The sequence below is a fragment of the Chionomys nivalis genome, chromosome 2, assembly GCF_950005125.1.
Source record: "Chionomys nivalis chromosome 2, mChiNiv1.1, whole genome shotgun sequence".
NCBI lineage: Eukaryota > Metazoa > Chordata > Mammalia > Rodentia > Cricetidae > Chionomys > Chionomys nivalis.
This window is the reverse complement of record NC_080087.1, coordinates 9,602,132-9,629,375: the sequence shown is the minus strand read 5'-3', so window position 1 is coordinate 9,629,375 and position 27,244 is coordinate 9,602,132. Positions and strand designations below refer to the sequence as shown.

General features: G+C 42.8%; 1 protein-coding gene across 2 annotated transcripts in view; it reads right to left on the bottom strand.

The window, feature by feature from the left end:
• The window catches only part of Prkn (parkin RBR E3 ubiquitin protein ligase), a 1,199,352-nt gene that overhangs the window by 588,745 nt on the left and 583,363 nt on the right, over window positions 1–27,244 (bottom strand). For both annotated transcript variants that reach the window (XM_057763084.1, XM_057763085.1), the window contains exon 5: window positions 3,953–4,036. In XM_057763084.1, the coding sequence (XP_057619067.1) occupies window positions 3,953–4,036 (84 nt within the window). The remainder of the gene's footprint in view (window positions 1–3,952; window positions 4,037–27,244) is intronic.

The window sequence follows — 27,244 nt, the reverse complement described above, 5'->3', positions numbered from 1 at the left end:
ATGGGGTGATATTTTATGGAATTAGGGGTATTTTCAAAAAAAAAAGGGGGGATTAACTGGTTTTATGGGATGATTGGTATTTGTGAATTACTGTTTATAGAAAATTGTATTGGTACTGTTTCTTGTATATTGATATATTGAATGTGAGTGTTCCTACCTCTATTTTTGTATGAGTATGCTTATAACTTTGTCTATATTGTATTGATACAGCTACCATATTACAATGTACATTTCTACCTCTGATACTATTTATATAATGACATTGTTTACAGTTGAAGATCATTGTCTTCATATATTGCACAGTTGTTTATTCTTTTAGTCTTCAAGTTAGATAGGTATTGAGAATTATATGTTTGTCATATTTATTTTTAGGTTAATCAGGTCTTTTAGATACATAGAGATTATATTTAGTATAGATAGTATGATCTTCAGCCTCTTCAAAGAGCTGTAGAAAATGGCCTTTAATCTAACCTAAAATTCTGTGCCAATGAGACACAATTTACTCCTGGCAACGCCACTCTACTCCCGAGAGAACGTTGAACACCAAAGACACTCCACTGGGAGCTTGTCTTCTTGGCAGAACTGGCCTTTGGGTTAAGAAAAGCCCACACCTCAACTACTGACAAAGATACAGAATATCCAGAAGTGGATGAAACAGGATTGTCTTATCCTGCCAAAACAGGGTAGGATAGTTCTAAGAATGGTATGTCAGTTATGTTAGGCCTTAGCCAAAGTTGGTTGACTCAACTTTGCAAACGAGACTTTGGGTGATTGCCCAGGTAGTCAGTTGTCTCTGTCAATTGTTGCACATTTTGGATATCTCTCGTTTGTTAAGTAATATTTATTCCCTTCTCAGATCTTTGACAGAGTTGAAGATTATATAATTGTAGTTACTCTCTCTGTTATTTAGACTCCTTGAGATAGAATGTTTAGCAAAACTTTTGTTCTCAATATTGTTTGTTATATTTATTATTTGTTATTATTGTATATAGTTGTATTTGGTTTAGTTCTGTCTTATTTAGACAAAAGGGGGAGATGTAGGGATAAGCCCCACCCATTAGGGGGCGTGTTCGCCTCGGGCTAATGTTTATTGATAAATCTGCTGGGCATGATCCCAGCAGCCCTTTTTTCTGCTTTCCTGTTCTCCGCAGGAACCTGTGGTCCTGTAAGTCTATTTCCTCATTAAAGCTGTATATATTTTTATAATCTGTCTGCATTCATTTATGACGTTACACATGTGGATCTCAGTGTCCATCCTCAGATGCTGTCCATATCTTTTGCTTCAGGGAAGGATTTCTCACTGAGCCTACAATTCACCAAGTAGGTGGCTAGCTGGCCAGAGAGCCTCAGAAATCTACTTTCTCAGCCTTGTTGGCACTGGACATTACAAGTATGTGATACCATACATGGCCTTTTGAAAATGTGCATTCTGAGAATCAAGCTCAGGTCTTTCCGTTTGTAGCACAAGCATTTACCAACTGAGCCATCTCCTCAGTCTCCATATTAATTACTTCAATAACTGAGGTTAAATCTTGATGCTACTGAAAGTGAACTAGTTAAACTATATTTAAATAGATAAATACTAATTAGGAATAGATTAGGAACTCTGCTCTTTTGAATTTTAAATATATAGAGTTCAAGATGTCATATACAACAGAGATAAACACCATATATATGTATATATATATACATATATATACCAACCATCTTTCTTTCTACCTGTTCATCATTCCATCTGTTGATACATATGTATATGTATATACATATGCATATATATCTCAACACTCACACATTTCACAATTATATATAATCACATCTATTGTTTTATATATAGCATAATTATACATATTCATACACATGCATACTTAATTATACTTAAGAATTCTGCTCTAAAAACAATATACTTTAATTTTACAGCAGTGGGAAACTCACAAGGCTGCATCATGATTTGTGATTGACATGTAGATCATCATTTTTCTTAAGATTTCTTTCTTTGGCCTTTGCATTCATAAAGAGTCTGTTTGTGGTCTGGAACCCAGTGTGATGGAGAATGCTTGTCTGTCCGCTGCTCCCCACCCTCAGGATCCCTGCCATCACCAAGCAGACTGGTGAGAGCAGGCCCATGTAACGATTCAGCTCAAACACTGTACCTATTGCTGTTGACAGACTTTGCTCCTTAGAGAAGATATGAACTGCCAACTGGCTGTGACAGTCTGTGAACCAACACCGACATTTGTGTTGGCGCCGTGACAGTGTTCACAGCTCCAGAAATTCACAGAGCCAGAGAACGACTGGCCTGAACGTAGTGCATTACACAAATGATATAAACATGCTGACAACGATAAGCATCGCGTGAGAGAAAACTTTAGAGCCCTCTGTGTGTGAAGTGTGTGCTGTGAAGAGGGACAGGCACACAGAAAAGGCAGTAGCAGCAATTCAGTCATAGAACCCATCAGTGACGATGCGTTGTCTAATGATGGAGGTGGGTCTTGTATTTATCTGTTGTTTTCATTGGTTAATTAATAAAGAAAACTGCTTGGCCCTGATAGAACAGAAAATTAGGTAGGCGGAGTAGATGGAACATAATGCTGGGAGAAAGAAGCCAAGTCAGACAGTCTCCATGATTCTCCCACTCCAGACAGACACAGGTTAAGATCTTTCCTGGTAAGCCAGCTCGTGGTGCTACACAGAATATTAAAAATGGGTTAGAACAATATGTAAGAGCTAGCCAATAAGAGGCTGGAGCTAATGGGCCAGGCAGTGATTAAAAGAATACAGTTTCCGTGTAATTATTTTGGATAAAGCTAGCCGGGTGGTGGGATGCAGCCTGCCGCTCCTCATCACTACAGTCTAACTTCCCTTCACTTCAGAAAGCAGCAAGAGGGGAAAGAGATGAACCAAAAGATGAATATTTGGTTGGTGTGGAATAGAAACACGAGCTACAGGACGGGGAGAAAAAACGGCATTCTATCTAATTTTTCTTTTGCTAGGCTCAGAACCAGATCTTCTTTGACATTTCTTTAATCACCTCAGAATGTCACCATAAGGCTTTTAAATGGGCACATTTCAGCGTGACTTTGGAAATGCACAGTTGAGTCTATGTTCCTGCTTCCCAGCAGGCACATCCTATGATGCTTGTGGTCTTCCAGACATTGTCTGTTGTATGTTAAAAACATGTTTGTGACTGACTGTCTCTGGGAAGTAAGGGCTTCCTTAACAATTAAACCCAGCAGAAGAGGCTGCAGGAACCCCAATTTCTATCTCATTGGATGGATTCTCAGGAGAAACATGGGGCTTGCAAATGGCATCTGAGCTGCGAGCAGTACTGGGAACTGAGCACTCAACCTGAGTGTGTGTGTGTGTGTACATGTTTACAGGTGTGGGCAAGCATGAGAATAGGAACATGTGAGATTAACCTGGATGTCATCCTCAAATAACTCTCTACCTTGGTTTTTGAGATAAGATCTCATGAACCAGAGCAAATTCAAGGCCACTTTTTCCACTAATTGTTATTGCATGCATACATCTATATGATATATGTATACACACACACACACACACACACACACACACACACACATATTCCTAGATATAACATGCTCGGTCCTTATAATGCTACTTGCAGGTATGCTTTCAGGCTGAGCACTTGGCAAGGGACAACAAATTTGTGTGCTCACCCTGGTGGACAGCTCCTCTCCCACTCCGAGCTCTCCTCATTGCCTTTGTACATCACCAGAAGTGGCTGCTACCGGGGAAGTGACAGTGAAGCTAACAGCACAGGGAGAGTCTGGCAAGCATTGCTAGCACATCTGAACATTAACCTATTTCTTACAGGATCATTGGATGCAGGAAGTCAGTTGACACCTCTGGCCTCTCTCCTAATCTCCTAGTAAACCCCGAGAAAGCAGTTATATTTTAAATTCATAAGTAATTAATTTAGTCAGAGACTTACTGCTCTGGTTCCAGGGCAGTCTGGAGACTGGCACTCGCCACTCATCCGGTTTGGAATTAAGACATCTTCCCAGCAGGATGGACCCTGTGGAAAACATAAACAAGTAAAATCATCATATCCGGCATACAACAGAAATGCAAATGCCCTTCCCCAGACCATCCTGAAGCCTTCCCCTTGGAACCACAGGGTGATAGTGAAATGACAAGACTACGGTGATCCACACAGTGTGGCTAACAGATGTAGTGGGGGCTTTTCCCAGATGTTCTTGCAGGCTATGCTGGGTCAGAAGTGTCCACATAAACATACAAGAATTCATTGTTATTTGGCTCAAACAGGTTCCTTCCTCCCCCCCTTTGAGTCTCTGGTCCTGTTTGAATGTTGCTGTACAAAGGCCATTCCGGTGTGGGACAGCACTACATAGTGCTGTGGCACAATGGTCTTGTACCCTGTAAAGATTTGTCAGTTGTATTGGTTTAATAAAAACCCAAACTAAGATGAGGCAAGATGAGAATGCCTTGGTGATAACAGGTACCAAGCCATGTGGCTAACACAGATAAGTAAGATGTAAGTTGTAAGCATTAGTTAATAAGAAAGCCTGAACTACTAGGCCAAAAAGTTTATAATCAATGTAAGCCATTGTGTGTTTCTTTACGCCTGTAGGACCAGGCAGGACAGAAACCTCTGTCAACAAATGGTTCCAACAGGGACAACTACATCCACATAAAACCTGAGAGAGCTTGGGAAGTAATTCTAGACACAAAAGAACAGAGTTAAGCACAGCTTCTTGGTAGCAACATTTTCTAGCGTGGACTTTGTTTGCTAGGGGAAAGCATCTCATTAAGAGAGGTTTTGCAGCTCTTTTAAGAGGCCCACCACCAAACACTTAAATGCTGTTTATGAATAGCCGTCAGCATGCTTCTTGGTGGTGGGTGGGACCTTTAAACTACATAGAGTTGTGGCAATAAACATGGCTCTGGCAAGTACCTTCCCCCTGAGGCTAGACTCTCAGAAAGCTAAGGAAAAGGGTAGACCCAGTCATCGAAGTCACAGCTTTAATCCTATCCATATTGTTTAGCAAATTAAAGATTCATGACATCAGAAAAAGAGAGATATACAGTAAATATCGATTCAGAAACAAACATGCAAACAAGCAAACAAACCTTTAAATGGTTTACAGTGTGTTAAAAAATATATGTAAGCTTTGGAGAGAAAAGAACAAGGATAAAGTCCTCAAAAAAGAAAAAAAAGAAAGGAAGGAAGGAGAGAAAGAAAGAAAGAAAGAAAGAGAAAGAAAGAAAGAAAGAAAGAAAGAAAGAAAGAAAGAAAGAAAGAAAGAAAGAAAAAGAGTAGTTAGGTTTGGTGGCACACACCTTTAATCCCAGCACTTGGCAGGCAGAGGCACATAAATCTCTGTGAGTTCAAGAACAGCCTGGTCTTCAGAGTGAGTTCCAGGATAGCCAAAAATACACAGAGAAACCGTGTCTCAAAAAAACAAAAATTAGGGCTGGAGAGATGGCTCAGAGGTTAAGAGCATTGCCTGCTCTTCCAAAGGTCCTGAGTTCAATTCCCAGCAACCACATGGTGGCTCACAACTATCTGTAATGGGGTCTGGTGCCCTATTCTGGTCTACACACAGATAGATATTGTATATATAATAAATAAATAAATATTAAAAAAACCCAAAAATTAAAAATAAAAGTAAAAAACTAGAGTTTAAAATAAAGCCACATAAAGATGAAAAATACACAGAGAGTCTGGATACTGTATATTATTCTCTTGTCTTTGAATTGTTTGATGGCTGAGGAAGGAGCAAAAGCTGCTAAAAGACATTTATAAATGCTGCTTGATTAAACCAACATATATATTTTGAAATGCCTTGACTTCAAAATTTAAGTCAAAAGGTATGTTACATTGGAGAGAAGGTTTTGTTTTTGTTTCAACAGGAAATTAGAAGCTTTGGATTTATTCTGGGTTAAGAAAAATCAGGTTTGGTCAAGGAAAACCCCCTGAGAAATCTCCAATAGGAGCAGATGGCCCAGATGTCTGAGTTCTATATCCAGAACAGCCTCAAGACTGCTGGCTAAGATGATCAAGCCTCACAGAATATTCCAGTCAGGACTTGACCAAAATTCTAAATTTTTTTTAGGCCCCTATAAGATTATCAGTGCCCCCAATCAGCAGGAAGTAGCCTGTAAAACTATGCCCACATTCCCAAAAAATGGAATATGGATATTTGTCTTTGTTTAGAGTGTTAGTTACAAATTGTTATGAATAATGGTCAGGAAGAAAAGCTAAACAAAGAAGATTAGATTCAGAGTTTCTGTTTTGAAAAAAAAAGGGGGTGAGGAAGTGCTAAAGGACAATGATCTGTACCATGTAAAGATTTGTCTGTTGTATTCATTTAATACAATGTTGATTGGCCAGTATCCAGGCAGAAAGTATAGGCAGGGTGACCAGAACAGCAAAATTCTGGGAAGAGGAAAGACTCGGTCTGCAGGTGTCACCAAACCAAGAGGAAGCAAGATGACAATGCTTCACTGATAAAGGTACCAAGCCAAGTGGCTAACACAGACAAGAACTATAGGTTAATTTAAGATGTAAGCATTAGTTAATAAGAATCCTGAGCTAACAGGCCAACCAGTTTATAATTAATGTAGACCTCTGTGTGTTTCTTTTGGGACTGAATGGCTGTGGAGCCTGGTGGGACAGAAACCTCTGTCAACAACAGAGTGTATAGATGGATGCTACAGCTGGTCTACCCACTTTCTGAGTCCCTGGTCCTGTCTGAATGTAACTGTACAGACGGTCATTCCAGAGTGGAACATCACTCTGCAGCTGACCTACCCACTGTCCGTTACGTTATAGTAGGTGTCACTTCCCAACAAGTGGCGTGACTGATGAGGTGGGTGTCTGTTCCCTCACTGGATGTGGGTTCTGCTAGGGAAGACCTGGTCTACTAACATCACACAGCACCCTAGTCCACAGAGAGGGACCTGGAACTGGACACGCAGCATCCCAGTCCACAGAGAGGGACCTGGGACTGGACACACAGCATCCCAGTCCACAGAGAGGGACCTGGGACTGGACACACAGCATCCTAGTCCACAGAGAGGGACCTGGGACTGGACACACAGCATCCCAGTCCACAGGGAGGGACCTGGGACTGAATATGCAGCATCCCAGTCCACAGGGAGGAGCCTGGGACTGGACACACCATTCTACTAACCAAAAACACAACTTTAGCACCCAGAGTCCTTTGATTAGATTAGCAAAGGACAATGAAAACATCAGTGCTGCCTCATAGACTCGTCTGGGGCAACACCTCTGCAGAAGGACATGATCTTCTAACAACACCCAATGCATGTCATGTGTACATGGAGGCTTCTGGGTACCAGGCATGTGTATGCTTAGAAAGGGTGTGTACCGCCACCTATGTCCTCAGCAGGAAACACCCATGCTTGCTTGCTTTTAAAATGTTCTTGAACATTTTAAGGTTACAAACGACCTGACTCCATGTAATTTTAGGGCCCCTCCATGCCGGGGTGGCCACTATGCTGTCTGCTTGGATCTCAAGGTCCTGCTACCTGATCACATGTCAGACTCCCCCTTTCCCCATGCATGTTTTCCTGTTTCTCATGTGCTTTTTTGGACTTCTCTACTAAGAAGTTTTATTTGTGTGTGTGTGTGTGTGTGCGTGTGCGTGTGTGTGATTATTAATGTAAACCTCCTTTTATTAAAAGTATCCAAAGAGCATGATACATTTTATTTAGAGGTTTTGAATACAGCACTAACCAGCTGGAAGCCACCCAGATCACCAGAGAGCTGCACAGCTACCTGCAGCTACATCAGACAGTGACAGTGGCTCCTAGTTCTTATTCACAAACCCGTGTTAGAGCAGGCGTGCAGACGCTGAGGAGGTTGGGAAAGGGAAATAATGAGGGAGAAACAGCTCAAGCCATGCCCCTCCAGGCTGTGGTCTCCTTATTACTGACAAACAACAGTGGCCATGTTTTAATGAAATGATTTTTCCTAAATTCACTCCAATTTTAAATATGGATATTTAAATGGAAATATACATGGAATTACATGGAAAGAGGGGCAGTGTTGAAAGAATGTCTGGGGACTGCTTTCTCCCACTGTCCTGGGGACACTCACACGCACAGGCACACTTCTCCCCTGAGGTATCACTTGACATCAGCTGTGTAGTAACACATGAAACCAATGGGACTGGAGGCCACAGAAGTTGATGATGCTTTCTGGAAATGCTCAGTAGACAGCAAAGGATAACTCATGCCCTGTAGGCCATAGGGGACTGAGAACTGAAAAAAGAGTTCAAAGGTGGAGAGAGGGCAGGGGGAACCTGCCACAGAGTCTCATCAACAGAAGATCCTCAAATATACTGAGAAAATGGCCAGCTTACCTGCCTCAAAACAAAAATCAACACAAAATCCTAAAGTTCCAGTAACTCCTTCAAAAGTCTAAGAGTGTTTCTAACCTATAATTGCAGCAATCAGATGGAGGAATGGCAAAAAGTATATTGGGGACCCAAGAGATGGAAAGCGGCACAGGGGAATGACAGCTCCCAGACAGCAGAAGGCTGAAGGGTGCTGGCATCAGAATCTGACTTAAGAGACAGTCAGGGGTAGGCAATGTGTCTGTAAGTATGACAGGGAGGAAAGGGGATGGGCAGAGCTTCCAGCACAGGTGGTCTGACAGCTAGTGGCCTGGAGCCAGGTGGGGAGACATTTGGACGAAGGAGCAAGGAATGCGAAGTCATCATTTACACTGCAGGAAGTAAATCAGTCACCATGGGCCAGCCTAAGGACCGTTTCAGTGCCAGGAATCAGGCCCGAGATACTTGGAAAATTTACAACTGAAACTAGGGGACATGTGATGGTACACAGAGCCAGAGACCCTGCCTAGAGCCAGACTAAGCCTGGCGTTTCTTCACCAGTATACAGACCTACACATGTGCACCCACGTTCATATGCGTGTGCGCACGCGCGTGCGCACATACACACACATGCTACAGCACACAGGCTACAAAAGATCATCACATATGCATGCATACAGACATGTATGCACACAGCACAGGTGGATGTGTAGAAGGTCAACATCCACCTGTAAGACACTTTGACCTCTCAAACCATTAGTCTACAAGCCACTGCTAAACCTGGACATGGCGTGCAGAACACAGGCTTGTTTCAGTGTCGGCTGGTTTTTTGTTGTTTGTTTGTTTTTGTTTGGAGACAGGGTTTTGCTGTGTAGCCCTCACTGTCTTGGAACTCACTCTGTAGACTGTAGACCAAGTTGGCTTTGGACTCAGAGGTCCTCCTGCCTCTGTCTCCCACATGTTGGGATTGGAGGCCTGAATTACCACAGCCAGGTTTCAATGGCTCTTTGGTAGCTTTTGGGAACTTGGAATTCCGAGAAGCAGTACTGTGCTTCCCTCTGATGTGGGTGGTTTGCAGAGCCTGAGATGAAGGACATGATTCACCCAATATCTGCTAAGGCAGGAATGTCTGCATGACCAACTCCCAACAGCTCCCATAAGGCTCTGCCCCTCTCCCTTTGTGCCTCTCTCTACTGATTTTGCTTCAGGCCATTTTACTACACCAGATCTCAGCCCTATCCATTCTACTTAGTGAGCTACTGCTTCTGGGGTGGCCATCAGGACACAATTTATACAATTAGTCACCAAGACAAAGATGTCCAGTTATTCAGGGGGTCACCACTCACCCTTAAGACCAAATGTAAAGGTTTCTTTAAGTCTCAGGTTTAGAGCCACACTGGTGAAAATAAGCAGATTTTTTTTTTTTTTTTTTTTTTTTTTTTTTTTTTTGGTTTTTTGAGACAGGGTTTCTCTGTGGTTTTGGAGCCTGTCCTGGAACTAGCTCTTGTAGACCAGGCTGGTCTCGAACTCACAAAGATCCGCCTGCCTCTGCCTCCCAAGTGCTGGGATTAAAGGCGTGCGCCACCACCGCCCGGCATAAGCAGAATTTTTAATTGCAATTTCAGAACTAAAAGTATGTTACTCAGTTAAATACTATGAAAGCAAATGTGAGAGGAGAAAGTGGAACCAGGGGAGAGGGAAAGAGGATACATTTGACCTTACAAGTGGTCATCCTTACTGTAAAGCAATCTGCATGTTTGAGCTTTAAGTATATGCACGGCCTCTTGCTATAACTACAAACACTTGGAGGACAAGAGAACTATTCTATTCAGGGCTCCAATCACTCTCATCAGTCCCTTGGTGGCATTTGAAGGGAGAAGCCCCCAGTTACAAATGTAAAATCACCCATTGTGTATCATGCTCCAACACTCTCAGAAGGACCTGGGCATCCCGCTTATTTCTTAATCACAATTGGCTATGAGCCGTGGTTATAGCAGACTTATCGCCATTTTCAGGAACTGGGAAAAAGCCAATTAAATCTGAGGAATGTGACAAAATTTACCTTTTTAATCAGAGTCATCCTTTGCTCCCCTATCTACCAGTCTTTTCTTTGCTTGACTCTGAATGCAAACCCAAAGCTTGATTAGTCATTTTTAAATCTTTAGGACTTTTTCCTCTTTCTTCCTTCCTTTCTTTCTTTCTTTCTTTCTTTCTTTCTTTCTTTCTTTCTTTCTTTTTTCTCTTCCTTCCTTTCCTCCTCCTCCTCCTCCTCCTCCTCCTCCTTTTCTTTTTCTTTTTCTTCTTCCTCTTTTCTTGAGATAGGGTTTTGTTGTGGCTTTTAGGGGTCTGCCCTGGAACTAGCTCTGTAGACCAGGTTGGCCTCAAACTCACAGAGATCAGCCTTCCCCTGCCTCTTGAGTGCTGGGATTAAAGGCACGTGCCACCACCACCCAGCCTTGTGACTTTTTCGTCTCTGAGATCACCGAGTGTTCTGATAGGAACAGCTTCAGATATTTTTCCAGGCACAATGGTCATCTTTCCCAAGGACAGATGCTCTCAAGCCTGGTGTCTGCTGAGCTTCGTCTCCCAAGTCATGTCAAGTGGCAAGTATCACTGAGCAAGCAGAGACTCTGGAAACTGTGTAGGTTTAAAAATAATCCATTCCACCATGGCTCACAGGGAGAAGAGTGGGAGGGGGGCAGTGGTTCTCTGGAGCAGCACAGAGGCATCTTCTGAACGCCTTATACCTTATGAGTCAGGAAAAGAAAACTCCACCTGGACAACAGCTGCGAAGAGACATGGATCACTCCAAGTGGGATATATTTGCTGCTAAGATGCATAGGTCCTGCCCCAAAAGTCTAGATGTAAGAGCAATCTTCTCTGTTTGCTGGTCTGAAAGAAAATAGCCCTCAAAGGGAGTGGCACTATTAGAAGGTGTGGTCTTGTTGGAGAAAGTGTGTCACTGTGAAGGTAGCCTTTGAGGTTTCATATATGGCCAAGCCATGCCAAGTGAGACAGACTACTTCCTGTTGCCTGAGCAAGATGGAGAACTCTCAGCTATCTCTCGAGCACCATGCCTACCTGCATGCCAGTATGTTTCACCATGATGATAATGGACTGAATCTCTGAACTGTAAGGCACCCAATTAAATGCGTTCCTGTCTAAGAGTTGCCATGGTCATAGTGTCTCTTCATAGCAATAGAAACACTAGCTAAGATACTGTGCATGTCACAGATATAAATCTTTGATATCTTAATTTTTAATGCTTAAACATCAATCAAAATGCTTGCACAGCAACCCCCTGCCCCAGCAGTCTCGGAAGGTAAGGAACTGCCTGCATTATACAGCTAGATGTTGTACACGGTCACATGGAAAATACATTTGTTACTTTCTTTATGACACCAAGCCAAAGCATTGTGATGTAAATAATAAAAGTGACACCTAATTCTCTCGGACATAGAGATAAACACAAGGTAGAAGTGAGTTTGTCCATAACACCTACACCTTTGGGATGCAGGTTCTACCTCCCTGAAAGCAGAAAAGGCTCAGTAAAGTCATGCCATCCATCTCACAGCAGATTTACCTTTAACTTGCCTCATTCTGTTTTTAGAAAACATTATTATTTTGTTTTTTAAAATTGAAACCCCTTCTCTTTCCTCCCTCCAACCTCTTTCCATGCATTCACTGTCACACTCTCTCAAATCCATGACCTCCGTTTCTTCAGCTTAAATTTAGAAAATGTTCTATTTGAATTGACCCTTGCACACTTCTTCAACAGCTACATGGCAAGCATGTGCCAAGTGATTATTTTCTACAATGGAAAGAAAGATCTTTAGAGCACAGAGGACTTGTGAGTGGGGGATATAGGAGCTCAGGGCATGTGGGCGCTGGCCAGGAAAATGTGAAGCATGTGTCATGTCCTAACAAAGAATCACTTGGCTGCTTTTTGGAAGCTGCACCTCTCCCTCCCTCTCTCTCAACTCCTCCACCTTCCTGTCCTCCCACCCTCCGGCTTTCTCATCACAATCGAGAGAACTATAGGAATGACTGCTATGGTTTGGCTCTGAAGCATCTCCCCCCCCACACACATATGAAAAGCTTGGTCCACAAGTTGAGGCTGCTGAGAGGCGATGGGAATGTCATGAGGTGGGGATCAGGCAGGAGGTCTCTTGGTCATTAGTGGGAAGAACTTAAAGGAGACTCTGTGACATCCCTTCTCTACTCCTGGAAATGAGGTGACAGGCCATGAAACCACACCTGTGACCCTGTGAGCCCCAACAACCACTTTCTCCTGAGAGGCTGATCATCTCAGGTGCTTGTTACAGTGACTGGCTGACTAGAGTTGATTCTCTCATGGCCACCACAGCAGGGGGGAGCTACCGGCAGCCTCCCAGCCAAACCAGATCAGTACTGTTTATATAAAGCTCCTGTGCTGAGAAATGACTTCACACTTTTTAATTACTGAAAAGCATAAGAAAGAATATAATATCGCATGCCACATCAAAGTCATGTACAGTTCAGATGGTAGCATCTGCAACTAAAGGTCTTTAGCACATGGCCTCAGTTGGGCATGGCACACAGCCTGCATTTACTGTCAGTGCCTTCATGGGAAAAACCACCCAAATATCTTCATGGTAAATGATATTGCATAAGATTATAACAAAAATATTCCTCCATTTTTATATGGTGGCATGAGTGACTATGACCTAGATCTCAAGGGAGAAGTCACTTCAATTAAAAACGTAGAGCTGTTTCCCTGAGCAATCTGAAGGAGAGACAATAATTGGAAGCAGTGGTCCATCCCGCCTGTGGAAATAGTAACAAGAGAACACAGGAATTGTCCTAAGCCATGAAAACCCCACAGAAAAGCATGAAGTGGAATGTTAAACACATCTTTTTAAATGTTGGTTAATATGTGTGTGCAGATGCTATGCACATGCCTGCACATGTGTGGAGCCCAGAGGTCACCCTCCTGTGCCCCTCAGGAGTGGTTTGTTTTGTTTTGTGAGACAGGGTCTCTCATTGGTGTTGAGTTCACCAATTTGGCTATGCTTCCCATACCAGGTTTTTTCTTTTGGCCCATGAACCATCTTCCAAGTCATGACACAGACTTACAGCTTTGAGTGCTCAGCCTAGCTTAGCCATGTTTCTAGCCAGCTCTTCTTACTTAAATTAACCTGTTTTTCTTTATCTGGCTTTTACCTCAGGGCTTTTTACTTTTTCTTACTATTTTTCTATCTCTGCATCTAGCTGGCTGTTGGCTGCCTGGATTCTGGCCCCAGGGGGTCTCTCATTCTCTTCTCTTGTTCTCTTCTCCCCTCTCTTGAGCTTAGGTTTCACTTCCTCCTCATTTGCTCTGCAATTTTCCCTGCTTATCCTTTCTCTACTTAGCTATTGGCCTTTCAGCTCTTTATTAGGTCAGTCATGTGCCAATTAAGCACACATGCAGCATAAAAAACACAAATGTAGCACATCTTTGTCTAGTTAAGGTAATATTTTACAGTGCTCACTGATGAGCCTGAGAGATCCCACTGTCTCCATCCTTCCCCCACCCCAAATACTGGGACTATATGTGGGCCACTGTACCTGTGTTTTCCATGGGTTCTTGAGGTAGAACTCAGGTCCTCATACTTGTGTGGTAAGCACTTGACAGAGCCCTGACTGTAATCATCTGTCCTGTCCCTTTAAGAGACAAGCCATGCCCACTCCTTTCCTGACTGCCAAGGCAAGCTGATCTTCAGTTTCTAGCCTAAAGGCAGCTTCTGTCTCTCCCTTCTCCCCACTTCTTCCCTTCCCCACTCTCTCTGCCTCTCTCTCTGCTCTTCCCTCTTCTCCCCTTCCATAACCCACTAAATAAATATTCAACTTCACTTTGCATGGTGTGCCTATCCCTCTGTCTCTCACCTGCCGTGTGGTTCCCTGCTGGGGACCAGCCACCTTCGGAGACCTGCGGTGTGATCTAGTGGTGTGCCCATCCATCTGTCTCTCCTCATGGGACTGGCTGCCCCATGAAGGTCTCTCACTCACCATGCAGCTTCCTGCCTGGGACTTGCTGCCCCTCGTGGCCCACTGCAACCACTCAGGGAACTGCACCATCCCTGCCTGGTATTGGGTGCTCTCGGGTCCACTGCCCACTACCTGCCACCACTTGGGAGACCTGCGGCGTGGTCTCATGACCCGCTGCCTGCTGCAGCCACTCCGGGATCTGCAGCATTTTATTTTTACCATAACGCTGACTAAGCATATCTACAGGCTGCATAAGAAAAATGTTTCTGAGAAGAAAGCAGTACCAAACCCCGCCAAGTGTGAAACTTTCAGAGTTATTTTTCAAAGTTACAAAACTAAAGCAGAAGCCATCTTGACTAGGTTTCCAAATGCCCAACTAAGGGAAAAATAAAACCATTCAGTGGCCTATTTTATATTCAATTATCATAACAAAATGGACAAAATCCAAGCAGGTCCAAAGAAGACTCTCCTTGAATGACTGAGAGGAAAGCCAGGTGTGGTGTGCTCCTCCTCGTGTGGGGCCTGCAGTGCTGCTTCAGATAGGCTGTCAGCCCCACTCTCTGAAATGGCACCATGAAGTCTCACTGCTCACTGTGTTATCCTCATGGTAATTTTCTCAACTGTATTTGTACCAACTATCTCATGTCACAATCAAATGTGCTGTGTTTAAGATATAATTAAATTAAAACATGAGACTGAAGGAACTAAATTAAATTTGGTATTCAAATGTGGTGCTCAGTCCAGTGAGGCCATTTCTGCAGCAGCTGCACTCAGAGGGCCAGGTCCTTCCTGTATCCTGCATTTCCATCTGCCACAGGATGACGAGATGGAGGCTCGGATCTGTAGCTCGTCTCTATCCATATGTCTGCACCGAGGCTGCTGACCCATTCCACGCTTAACTCTCGACATCTGAGAATTGACGAGGTGAAAGCTGCCTTCAGGCAGAGTGGCGGGGACACCAGCGATGGATGATACCTTCACACAGCCTAGTATTTGTTGACTTTCAAAAATGGCAACTGTTGCATTATTTCTTAGTTCTCAAAATAGTGCTTCCTGAGAATTTATTTATTTTTTATTACTTTTTAGCAATAGCTGAGTTCCAAGAGGCTAATCCCTAAGGGATTGACTGAACTCTACTGGGTAATTTTTAATTCATTCTGTGTTTCCATTTCTCTATGGCTCCATAGAGATCAGGTGGTCAGGGCACTAGCTGTGGTTGGTGCACAGAACTCTGCTAAAACACAAGCCTTTGTCACACAGTTCTGTTCTGTGGGCTCATCTTCCTCCAACAAATGTAAAGATGCCTGCTTCAGAGCATAAAGCTGTGCTTACAGCAAAGGCCAGCAAACATAATGAGTAAGTGGGGGTGGAGGAGAAAGTTCTGGGAACAAAGATAGTATTAAACTCACCAAATAGTTATTGAACAGATTCTAAACCTATACACAAAAACAGACAGAAAAACATGCATATACACACACACCATCCAATTTTTTGTACCTATATTTATAAAAAATAAGAATTATCTTTCTTATAGATTCCATGGAGTAACAAAAATTGATACAAATGAAATAAGTATGCTCATTATAAAGTATCATTTTAATGCCTATTTCAAATATAGGTAAGATATAAAGCAACTATACCTCCACACACATGCATGAATACACATACATACATGCCTGCACACATTTGTACATATAAATGGCAAGATGTGAACTGATATCCTTGCTATATGTATTACATGCAGGTCAAATAGGACTCAACTGCCCAGTCTCTAAGTATTTGCCAATAATTCATAAATAAAAACCCATCCACAGGTTAAATGTGAATATTCTTAAGTTTCTTCATAGTGGTCCTAAACTGGAACACCTGCCAATACCCACCAGAACATACATAGACATAATGTAGGGTTGGCAGAATTAATCTATCTGTGGCCGTAACTCCAACAGTGTCAGCTGTGTGTTGCCTACTGGCTGGAAGTGTCGTATAGTCCCTGGCTTTGCTAAGACCCTCAACTAGACAAAGCGGCCTTCATCAAGCCAGCGGAGCCTGACTGCCAAGTCAGCCTTCTGTCATGTGGTCAAGGAAAGTCTCAGACAACAGTTATGGATCCACAGGTGCCTCGCCACGTAGAGAGGAGTCATAGGCCCTATCCATACTCAAAGAGGAGATGCTTCACAAAAACAGAGATGGCAGGATGTGGGAGGTCACTGTGTCACCGTTGAATACATTCAATCACAACTAAAACATTTGATGAGGAGACATTTCAGGAGATGGAGGAAATAATAATTCCACTTGTGCCTTAATGCCGAGAGTCCAGGATGTGACTATTATGTGCACACTTAATCAGCTCAAATGTGGCTATTTCAATCATGCCCTGGAATTGTTCTTTCATATCTTAGAAGACAGACAACATAAATGCTGGATAGAGCCAGCAATGAATTCCTATTTATTCTTATAAGTTAAACAAACTTAAAAAATTCCACTTGTCAGTGGTAGAGAGGAGTGGATTCACACCTTCATCTCACATCACAAGATCACAAACCAAGTGTCAGCTCCAAGGAGAAAGACACATAGCAGGCAATGACGCAACTACTGCTGATGACATCATGGGCCTGAGCAAGCACGTGCCTCTGTGGTAGTAAGTAGAGGTTGCTGTGTAAATCAGCCATAGTTTAAATGCAACATCTCAGCTGGCTTTGAATATTCCCAAAGAGCTGGAATAATTTCTGTGCCATATAAGACACAATTCGGCACAACTTAATAAGACATAACATTTTCCCCCTTGAGACATGGTTTCTCTGTATTTCTGGCTGTCTGGGAACTTGCTCTGTAGGCCAGGCTGGCATTGAACTCAGACCTGCCTGCCCCTGCCTCCAGAGTGCTGGGATTAAAGGCATGCACGACCATTACCTAGCAAGACAAAACTTACACTAAGTTGTATTTCATCTACCAAAAGTCAAGTGTCTTTGGGGGCTGGAGAGATGGCTCAGAGGTTAAGAGCACCGTCTGCTCTTGCAGAGGAGCCAGGCTTGAGGCTCAGCAGTCACTCAGTGGCTCACTGCTACCTGTGACACCTGTTCCAGGAGATCCAGTGCCCTCTTCCGACCTCCATAGGGACTAGGCACACATAGAATTAACAGAAACACATGCAAGGCAGAAAATACATATAATAAAAGTAAAATAGATTAAAGGAAAAGTCAAGTGTTTCCAACCTAACGGTCATGCTGTGTTTTTCCCTCTCAGGGGGAACTGTGAGCGACAATCTTTTTAAAAATCTGCTTTATTGCAGGTGAACAGATTCCTGGTCTGGCTGAACATTCTGCCAAGTATTGGAAGAACCAATCACTGTCATTGTTCCCTGAGTGCCTACCCAGGGTGTGACTCTGCCTAATGCATCAAGTGTTAAACAATGTGTTTATTCCTTCAGAATTTCCAGCGACCAAACTCCTTCTCGCCCACCCGATGCCTTCAATTACATCACGAAGGGCTGACAGCGTTTCTGAAGGCATATGCCAGGCATGCTAGGATTTAAATGGCAGTGATTGCTTTTCTGCCCTGCCACACTGAGTTTAAACAATGAAGACAAACAAGGGCTTACAGAGACAGACACGCGTGTGATGCACTCTTCATGGATTTAATTTAGGAGAATCACATGATTACCATCATCTGTTCTAGCTCTCCACCAGAAATATCCTGGCTGTCTTGGAGAGGGAAACTCCTTGAAGCTCTCCAGCCACTGCCACTGTATCTAAGAACACTAGCATTCAGGACCATTATTATCTCAGCTGACTTGGTGATCTAGCTTTCCATTGGTCTCTACTTATTAAGCAAGATAAAAATTTATTAGATTTCTAGATTGGACAGACACCATCATTATGTAAACATTATTGCTTAGTTTTCAAGTCTTTCTGAAGGGCACCCCACATCTGATATGAACAAGCTACTTTGCATCCCCCACCTAAAAGGCTAAAGTTGAGTTTAGCTTGATCATCTCCTGGTGTAGGAGGTCCTTCTGTCTATGTGTAGCTTTTATTGGATAATGAATAAAAAACTGCTTTGAGCCTATGGCAGGGGCAGAACAGAACTAGGCGGGGAAAGCTAGACTGAATGCTGGGAGAAAGAGGGCAGAGTCAGAGAGGAGCCATGGAGCTGCCAGAGACAGATGCTAGAAACTTTATTTGGTAAGCTACAACCACATGGCAATACACAGATTAATAGAAATGGGTTAAATTAATATGTAAGAGTCAGACAATAAGAAGCTAGAGCTAATGGGCCAAGCAGTGATTTAATTAATACAGTTTCTGTGTGATTATTTCAGGTCTAAGCTAGCCGGCAGCAGGAAACCAACAAGCGGCCCGACTCCAACAATATCCTTTTGCTTTTCGGAAACGGACAGATCACACAGCAGATGGTTGAAACCATATAAGTGATGATATTGTATTCAATTTTCTGCTGCTTCAACATTATTTACTGCCCATGAGTATGTTTTGGTCTGGGGACAGTATTTTGTTCACTGGCTGGAAGCTAGACGTTTTGCAGTGGTGGAGGTGACAGCTTTAGATGGTCTTGTAGGACTTCAGCGAGCAGCTGCCTAGATAAGGATTTGGCAACTGTGAGGAAATGACTTGTCAGAAGTGGGAAGAGCAATGAGCTTGTTTGGGAGCACCGAAACAGGCACTGAACGTACAATGAGTGGCTTCAGCCTGCTTGTCCCCAGAGACACTGCATACTTACAAAGACACTTAATCTATATTTCTGAGGGTATGGATTCAAATCTTGCTTTACTGCTTGGTGCTTTAGATTCTGGAACATGTAAGACCTTTTTCAAACTAATGAAGGCAGGAGATTTCAGGCCACAGAAGAATCAGTTTGTTCTCTGAATGTTATGGTGACAAGAATATTAAAAACAAAACAAAACAAAACATTGTCCAGTTTCATATGAATGGAGCATTAGCTCTAGTCTGCAATTTTCTTCTGATCATTTGAATTTCAAATGTTTCCTCCTCCTCCTCTCGCCCTCTTTTCTCTTTTTTTTTTTTTTTTTTTTTTTTGGCATCTTTCATCTTGCGAATCATTTTTATGGTTAAGGCCCACTCACCTCTAAAATCCCTCTGGCCTGTTTATTTATGGTCTAGTTAGAAACAAGAGGAAGAGTGTCAAATTTTGATTAAAACAAAATAAATTTGGACTTTCTCTGGACTGTTTTCATTGGCTCAGAGTCACGACAAAGTGTTTTGAATGGATTGTGCTCCTCTATAAGAATTTACTCAAGATATGATTTAGCTCTTCAGTCTTCCTTTGAGCGCAACACTGAATCTAACGAGGTCAAACACACACACACACACACACACACACACACACACACACACACACTCGTGTATATGTTTCTACTGACAGATCAGAGTTTAAGGAGTACAATACAGAGACTAAGGCAGATCCCATGTAGACACACTGTGATTAGCTAATTTCTTACCTAAATAATGCATTTTACTTTACCAATTACATCTCTTCCATGAAAGATTATGGAAGCAAGAATTTAATATTGAAAAATAGTTTCCTACAGAGAAGCAATAATTTTTCTTTAAATTATTTGTAATTTGAAGAGATTTTTTTTTTTCCTTTTGGATATTTCATCACAAAGAAACGACAAATGTTTTACAGGACCTTACTAATTACATTGACTTGGACACTGCACAGTCTCTATCTCTATTGAATATGCACACTGTACCCCATAAAATACATGTTGTTTATTCACAGCTACTTCCGTCTGCAGCCACTAAAGTTTCCTACTTAAGGAATATGCTGTAAGCTTAAATTCTTAACTTAAATTTGCCCCAATGAAACTGACGGCCAGGGGCTACTAATCCACAAATTCCAACATTTCCTGATTTTCTGTTTTAAGTCTGCATTTAACAGTGTCTCACTTTAGAACGTGCATCTCAGCCTCAGCACCAGCCCTGCACCTCTGCATGCTCAGCCCAGCTCTGCAGCTCTCACATGCTCAGCACCAGCCCTGCAGCTCTGCATGCTCAGTACCAGCCCTGCACCTGAAATGCTGAGCATCAGCCCTGCACCTCTGCATGCTCAGCACCAGCCCTGCACCTCTGCATGCTCAGCACCAGCCCTGCAGCTCTGCATGCTCAGCACCAGCCCTGCAGCTCTCACATGCTCAGCACTGGCCCTGCAGCTCTGCATGCTCAGCACCAGTCCTGCACCTCTGATATGCTCAGTGCCAGCCCTGCAGCTCTGCATGCTCAGCACCAGCCCTGCAGCTCTGCATGCTCAGCGCCAGCCCTGAACCTCTAAAATGCTCAGCATCTTTGATCTGAAACATGACATTCAGAAATTTAGTCACAGAAGTAACTGTATGGTGATGGTATTCAGAAATCAAAAGACAGAGGGAAATTCAGAGTGTTTCTTGCCTCAGATTATGCTCTGGTTTAGGAAAATGTTTCTCAAAACCATCCTGCTTACCTGTAGTTAATTAATTCAAATCCTATCCCCCACTGAATTGCTTAAGGCTAAGAAAGACAATAACATTTTCTTTAGACCTCATAAAAGCTTCCCTAGGTTTTACAACAAGGCCACCTTTGCAGACACATTCCCAGGGTCTCAAATTGTTCGAATTGTTTCCCGCTATCTCAGAATGATGGTGTGAGGTACAGCTATCTTGAACATTCATCATGGCAGTCACAACTAACTCATGGACAGCTCAGGAGATAATGGCTCTGTTGGTAAAGTGCTTGCCTTGCCGGAAAGGAAAAAGGTTCCAGATGCTTGCTGGCCAGCCAGCCTAGTATCTTTGATGAGTTTCAGGTCACTGGGCAGCCTGGTATCAAAGAAAAAAGTTGATGGGACTTGATGGACAATGTCCAAAGTTGACCTCTCGCCTACAAACATATCATGCATATACATGAACCTGCGAATACTATCGTCATCACACGGAAAAGACCACAAATAATGCATTGGAAATATGCATTTGTGACATAAGTTACTCAACTCTAGGATTTCTGCTTTGCTGGTGGGGGTAAGATGGAGAAGTTACCGTGAAGTATAAAGAGTATCACTGCTGTGCAGAATTCCACATTATCCTCTTCGGAAGAATGAGGGCACGCACAGTGGGAGCCGGCAAACCCAAACCGTGACCCCCTTCATCTTCACATGGAATCACAAAGCCAGACCTGTCTCTGCCTTTCCTTTGAATGTGAGGGGATGATCCAGTGGGAGCCCAGAGACCTGACAGCTGATGACCTGACAGTCACGAGGGTGGAGAAAATTAGCATAAACTTCCAGGATCTGAGCACTGGGGCATTTTCAGAGGCAGAAATAGCTGTTCACAGCTCAGCAACCCGTGACAGCACTGCTTGATCAGAACAAGGTCAAGTAAAGGATGCAGGGGGACACGGCCCTGAAGTTTAAGGGCTCAGGAAATGCAATCTGTCTGAAAGTGCAAGAACATGTTTGTGAACAACGAGGAGACTTCCTATTTCACATCTCAAAAGTGAGTTCTTATTCTCCATACCGTGTCACCAAATGCCTCGTAATTCTAGACCCTCTTCTCTGGACCCAAGCCAGTGTCCTATTTGTATGGCGGCAGCCCTGTTGACTGCATCATGGTTATCAAATCTATTATCTCAAGCAGATGTACATACCCACAGGGGAATGCTTCAAAGAAAAAAAAGGAAGGGAGGGAGGGAGGGAGGGAGGGGGGAGGGAGGGAGGGAGGGAGGGAGGGAGGGAGGGAGGGAGGGAGGGAGGGAGGAAGGAAGGAAGGAAGGAAGGAAGGAAGGAAGGAAGGAAGGAAGGAAGGAAGGAAGGAAGGAAGGAAGGAAAGGGGAACCCTAGCGTCTCCTGCTCCAGCTCCTGCAGTGGTTCCACCCATCTCGGGGCCAGGTGTACTCTGGGTCCTAGTGGGGCTCAGACCACCTGTCAGCTAGTCTCCACAACCTCAGCCTATTTCTTTGCCACCCACTGCATATAAACTTTCAGTCCCAGCCAGAAGCAATCACAACAACTGTAGTAATACTCTAATCTTGCTGGAACACTCTCTTACACTCAGGGAATCCTTTGACTTAACAGCATCTTGGGAAGAGTTCAGTGATATCACAAAGATTATAGGGCCAAGATGAAATTGTATCAAAATGTTGCTCAGTGGAAAACACACCTCATGCCTTCCATCCCATATTTTTCTGTCATTCTGTTACTGCCTGTTGTGAACACATACATCCCAATGTCCAGGTTGTCCCTTTAAGCTGCCAAGCGCACCACCTATCACCCTCCCCAGCTACCTGAGTTGATGGAACACAAGTTCGCTTGCCTTCACCCGAATGTGCAGAATGGTGGTTACCATCTTATGTGCCAATTACAACTTAGTGACCAGACAGTTCCTAGGGGAAACAGCAACAGGAAGGACACCAGATTTGGAGTACCAATTTCTGAGTTCAATATTCAGTACTTGGCAGCCAGTGGGCAAGGCGTTTAAATCCTAAAGAACTCCAGTTACCAGACTATAAAGTAGGAATTTATATCAGCTCCTGTCATCTCATAGGATGAGATAGAATAATATTTTGGAGAAAACAAGTAAATAGAGCATATGGAAAATGCTTCCGTGCCTCTACAATGGTGACCAGTTATTAAATATGATTTCTTTATACCGAGTCATGACAAAAGGATCTCGATTGAAATCTGTAGTGTTAGAATGCCATGGAGTGCTTTAACAGTAACTTGAAGCTCTGGGAACCAAAAAAGAGCAGTAATATTTTTGTTTCAGATCATAATTGCTGTATATCTTTATACTATAATGCTGCATAGTTACAGGATGCTAAATGTCCATCTACAGATTTGACCTGTCTTCTTAGAAACTAAAACAATCTACTTGTTGTCACACTAACTTGCAGCCAAGCAGCTGTCCAGGGAGGCACAGAGCTGGGAAGATGGCCGTAGTAAGTACTCTGAACTTCCGACACATGCGCTCAAGGAATCCACAGATTACACTCCTCCTACTTGTTAACTGGAGCCGTCTTAAGAACAGGGTGATAGGCACATTCATCTTTCTGAGGTTGCTGTGAAGAATGTATGCCTGCTAAAGCCAACATTAGCCTAGGGAATTTAAGCACTTTATAGCAGATGTAAAATTTTGAGGAATTAAAATTATAGGTGAAGCCCATATAAATGCCAATGACAGACTTGATGCCTGTCTAGATCAAAAGGGACAAAAGCTGTCATGGGCTTCCTACTCACATTATCTAAATGATCTTCTTTGGTAACTCAGCATTTCCCTTTCTGAATTAGAATTCTACATTAAATGTTCTAAATCCTAGTGAGGCACCATGTGGTTGCTGAGAATTGAACTCATTCTCAACTTCATATGGAAAAGTAAAAAGCCCAGGACAGCCAAAACAATCCTTCACAATGAAAAACTTCTGGAGGTTCCACCATCCCTGACTTCAAACTTTACTACAGAGCTACAGTACTGAAAACAACCTGGTATTGGCATAAAAACAGACAGGAGAACTAATGTCTGAATTCAAGATCCAGATATCAATCCACATATGTGAACACTTGATTTTTGACAAAGAAGCAAACAATATAAAATGGAAAAAAAGAAAGCATATTCAACAAATGGTGTTGGCATAACTGGATATCGACAAGTAAAAGAATGAAAATAGATCCATATCTATCTCTGTGCATAAAACTCAAATCTAAATGCCCCAAAGACCTCAACATAAAACCAATCACACTGAACCTCATAGAAGAGAAAGTGGGAAGTACACTTGAACACATTGGCACAGAAGACTACTTCCTAAATATAACCCCAACAGCACAGACACTGAGAGCAACAATTAATAAATGGGACCTCCTGAAACTCAGAAGCTTCTGTAAAGCAAAGGACACAGTCAATAAGACAAAATGGCAGCCTACAGAATGGGAAAAGATCTTCACTAACCCCACATTGGACAGAGGTCCAAAATATACAAAGAACTCAAGAAATTGGTCATCAAAAGAACAAATAAAAAATGGATCCAATAAAAAAAAATGGAGTACAGACCTAAACATAGAACTCTCCATAGAAGAATCTAAAATGGCTGAAAGACACTTAAGGAAATGTTCAACATCTTTAGTCATCAGAGAAATGAAAATCAAAACAACTCTGAGATTCAAACTTACACCTGTAAGAATGGCAAAAATCAAAAACACTGATGATAACTTATGCTGGAGAGGTTGTGGGGTAAAGGGAACACTCCCGTATTGCTGGTGGGAATGCAAGCTGGTACAGCCCCTTTGGATGTCAGTGTGGCGATTTCTCAGAAAATTATAAAACAACCTTCCTCAAGACCCAGTAATACCTCTTTTGGGTGTATATCCAAAGGATGTTTAATTGTGCCACAAGGACATGTGTTCAACTATGTTTATAGCAGCATTGTTTGTCATAGCCAGAACCTGGAGACAACCTAAATGCCCTTCGACCGAAGAATGGATAAGGAAAATGTGGTACATTTACATAATGGAGTACTACACAGCAGAAAAAATAATGATATCTTGAAATTTTCAGGTAAATGAATGGAGTTAGAAAACATCATTTTGAGTAAGGTAACCTAGACCCAGAAAGACAATTATCACATGTATTCACTCATAAATGGTTTTTAAACATAAAGCAAAGAAAACCAGCCCACGAATCACAATCCCTGAGAACCTAGACAACAATGAGGACCCTAAGAGAGACATACATGGATCTAATCTATATGGGTAGTGGAAAATGATATCCTGAGTAAATTGGGAGCATGGGGAACTTGGGTGAGGGTTGAAGGGGAGTGGGAAGGTAGAGAGGGAAGCAGAGAAAAATGTAGAGCTCAATAAAAAGAAAAAAAGAAAACTCTAGACATTGAGATCCCCTATGTAGTTTGATGATATCAGTGACCTTGAAATTGTCACTGCCATGCTTCTAGATCTAGCTGATGATTCAGTTCACAGACCATGCCCCTTATGCCTGACAGCTACTTCTACCGACCGCTTTAGCCAGAGGTTCTTAATGAAGTCGTCTTGTGACTTGACTCTTATTGCTCCTGCTTAGCCAAGGGTCTCAAGGCAGGAGCCAGGGGAATGTGAATCTTTGGTCCACAGTGTTTTAATCTGGAGGATAGAGAAACAGGCACTACACTTTTACCTACTAACAGCCTAAGTAGCAAGTTTTATTTTGTTAAAGTAGCATCCATAGCATGTGCTAGTTATTTTAAAGAAGGAATCCATCTTACGTTTTAAATTCCTGAAAATACAGATCCCATCTTCTCACAAGCTTGTTGTCCAGTGCAGCTCATGCACTAGCATTCTGGTCATCTGATACTTACATAGTAATTACACATATGTAGGTCACAGCCTACAATTTTTTTAATGATGCAGTTTTAAGAAAAATAGGCATGAAAGCAAAACATACATCATTATCCCTATTCATGCTTAATAAGGCCAACTTCTGATATTTTAAAGTGATAAAAGCATGCACGTTAGACATAATGCTATGCCAAAGATTCTGAAGTTGATGCTTTCTAAATGGTTTCATCTAGTTATGCTTCCAATATAGACTGCTTGGTGCACATGCAGTCCAAAGTTAGAACAACCTTGACCTGGATAAAGAGTGTACAGAGGACCATGCAGGGCTGAGCTCACTTTGCATGCTGCCCTGGATAAAGAGTGTACACAGGACCATACAGGGCTGAGCTCACTGTGCACACTGCCCTGGATAAAGAGTGTACACAGGACCATACAGACAGGGGTGAGCTCAATGTGCACACTGCGCTGGATAAAGTGTACACAGGACCATGCAGGGCTGAGCTCACTGTGCACGCTGCACTGGATAGTGTACACAGGACCATACAGGGCTGAGCTCACTGTGCATACAGCAGAAAGGGTCCTTGTTGTTCCTAGTGTTTGTCTCCAGCTCCACTTCCAGGGCCAAAACTGCACCATGGGAGATGGAAGTGTTATCTAGAGATGTCTCACAATGTGCTCCAAAAGGTTTGTAGTCCTGAATTCCAGATAATTCTGCAGCTTCTAATTCCAGATGGATTAAACTCTTATCTCCAGACACCAGGCCTACAGATAGGGCCTATCACAGGAATCCCAATTCCCAGAGAACGCTCAACTCCATGACCTAAGTGAGATTAAATCCTTCCAGATAGCCTAAATAAACGGTTCATAACTCGTCCCTGTCACTCCTCTTAATGCCTTTGTACCATGAAAGAGCCTAGCAAGGGTGTAAATAAGTGTCCTCATTTTATTAGCTGTACTTCCCCTTCCCAGATGCCATCAATAACTCCAGCATCACTCTCCTCATGGAGTCCACGGAGACCAGAGGTGGCAGCTCCCGAACCTTCTCAAGTATTTATGAATCAATTTGCAGTGTTTGTCTATTACTGACAATATATAGACACGGCTGTGTCTTCTGCCGCCTTTCCAGAGAATTTCTCTCACCTTGTCCTCTTTCTCTGGGAAAGACACCGTAGTCAGAATGGCTACGTAGTAAGATGGCCCATTGCTATGGATAAAACACATTTCAGCAAAGACAGGTTTGTTCAAATACAGAGGGACCCTGTGACCAGTGTGAGGGTGACTGCTTGCTTGTCCTCGATAAACAGTTGATTAAAATAGCTTATACTGAAGTACACACAAATATATCAGGATCGAGATTGCACGAGAAGCATTTGGCTAATCCCAAATCTGTAATTCTTTACAGTTTGGTCATGAACCCACATTTCTCACTGAGCAGTGGTTCCCTGAGAGCAGCCACAAGGCCAGGTTCCTTCTTGTTTCCTTGGCCTTTAACCTACTGTCAGGACACAGTAGACTCACAACAGATGCTCAGAGAATTATATAAAACTGGTGGGTGAATATATTGAATG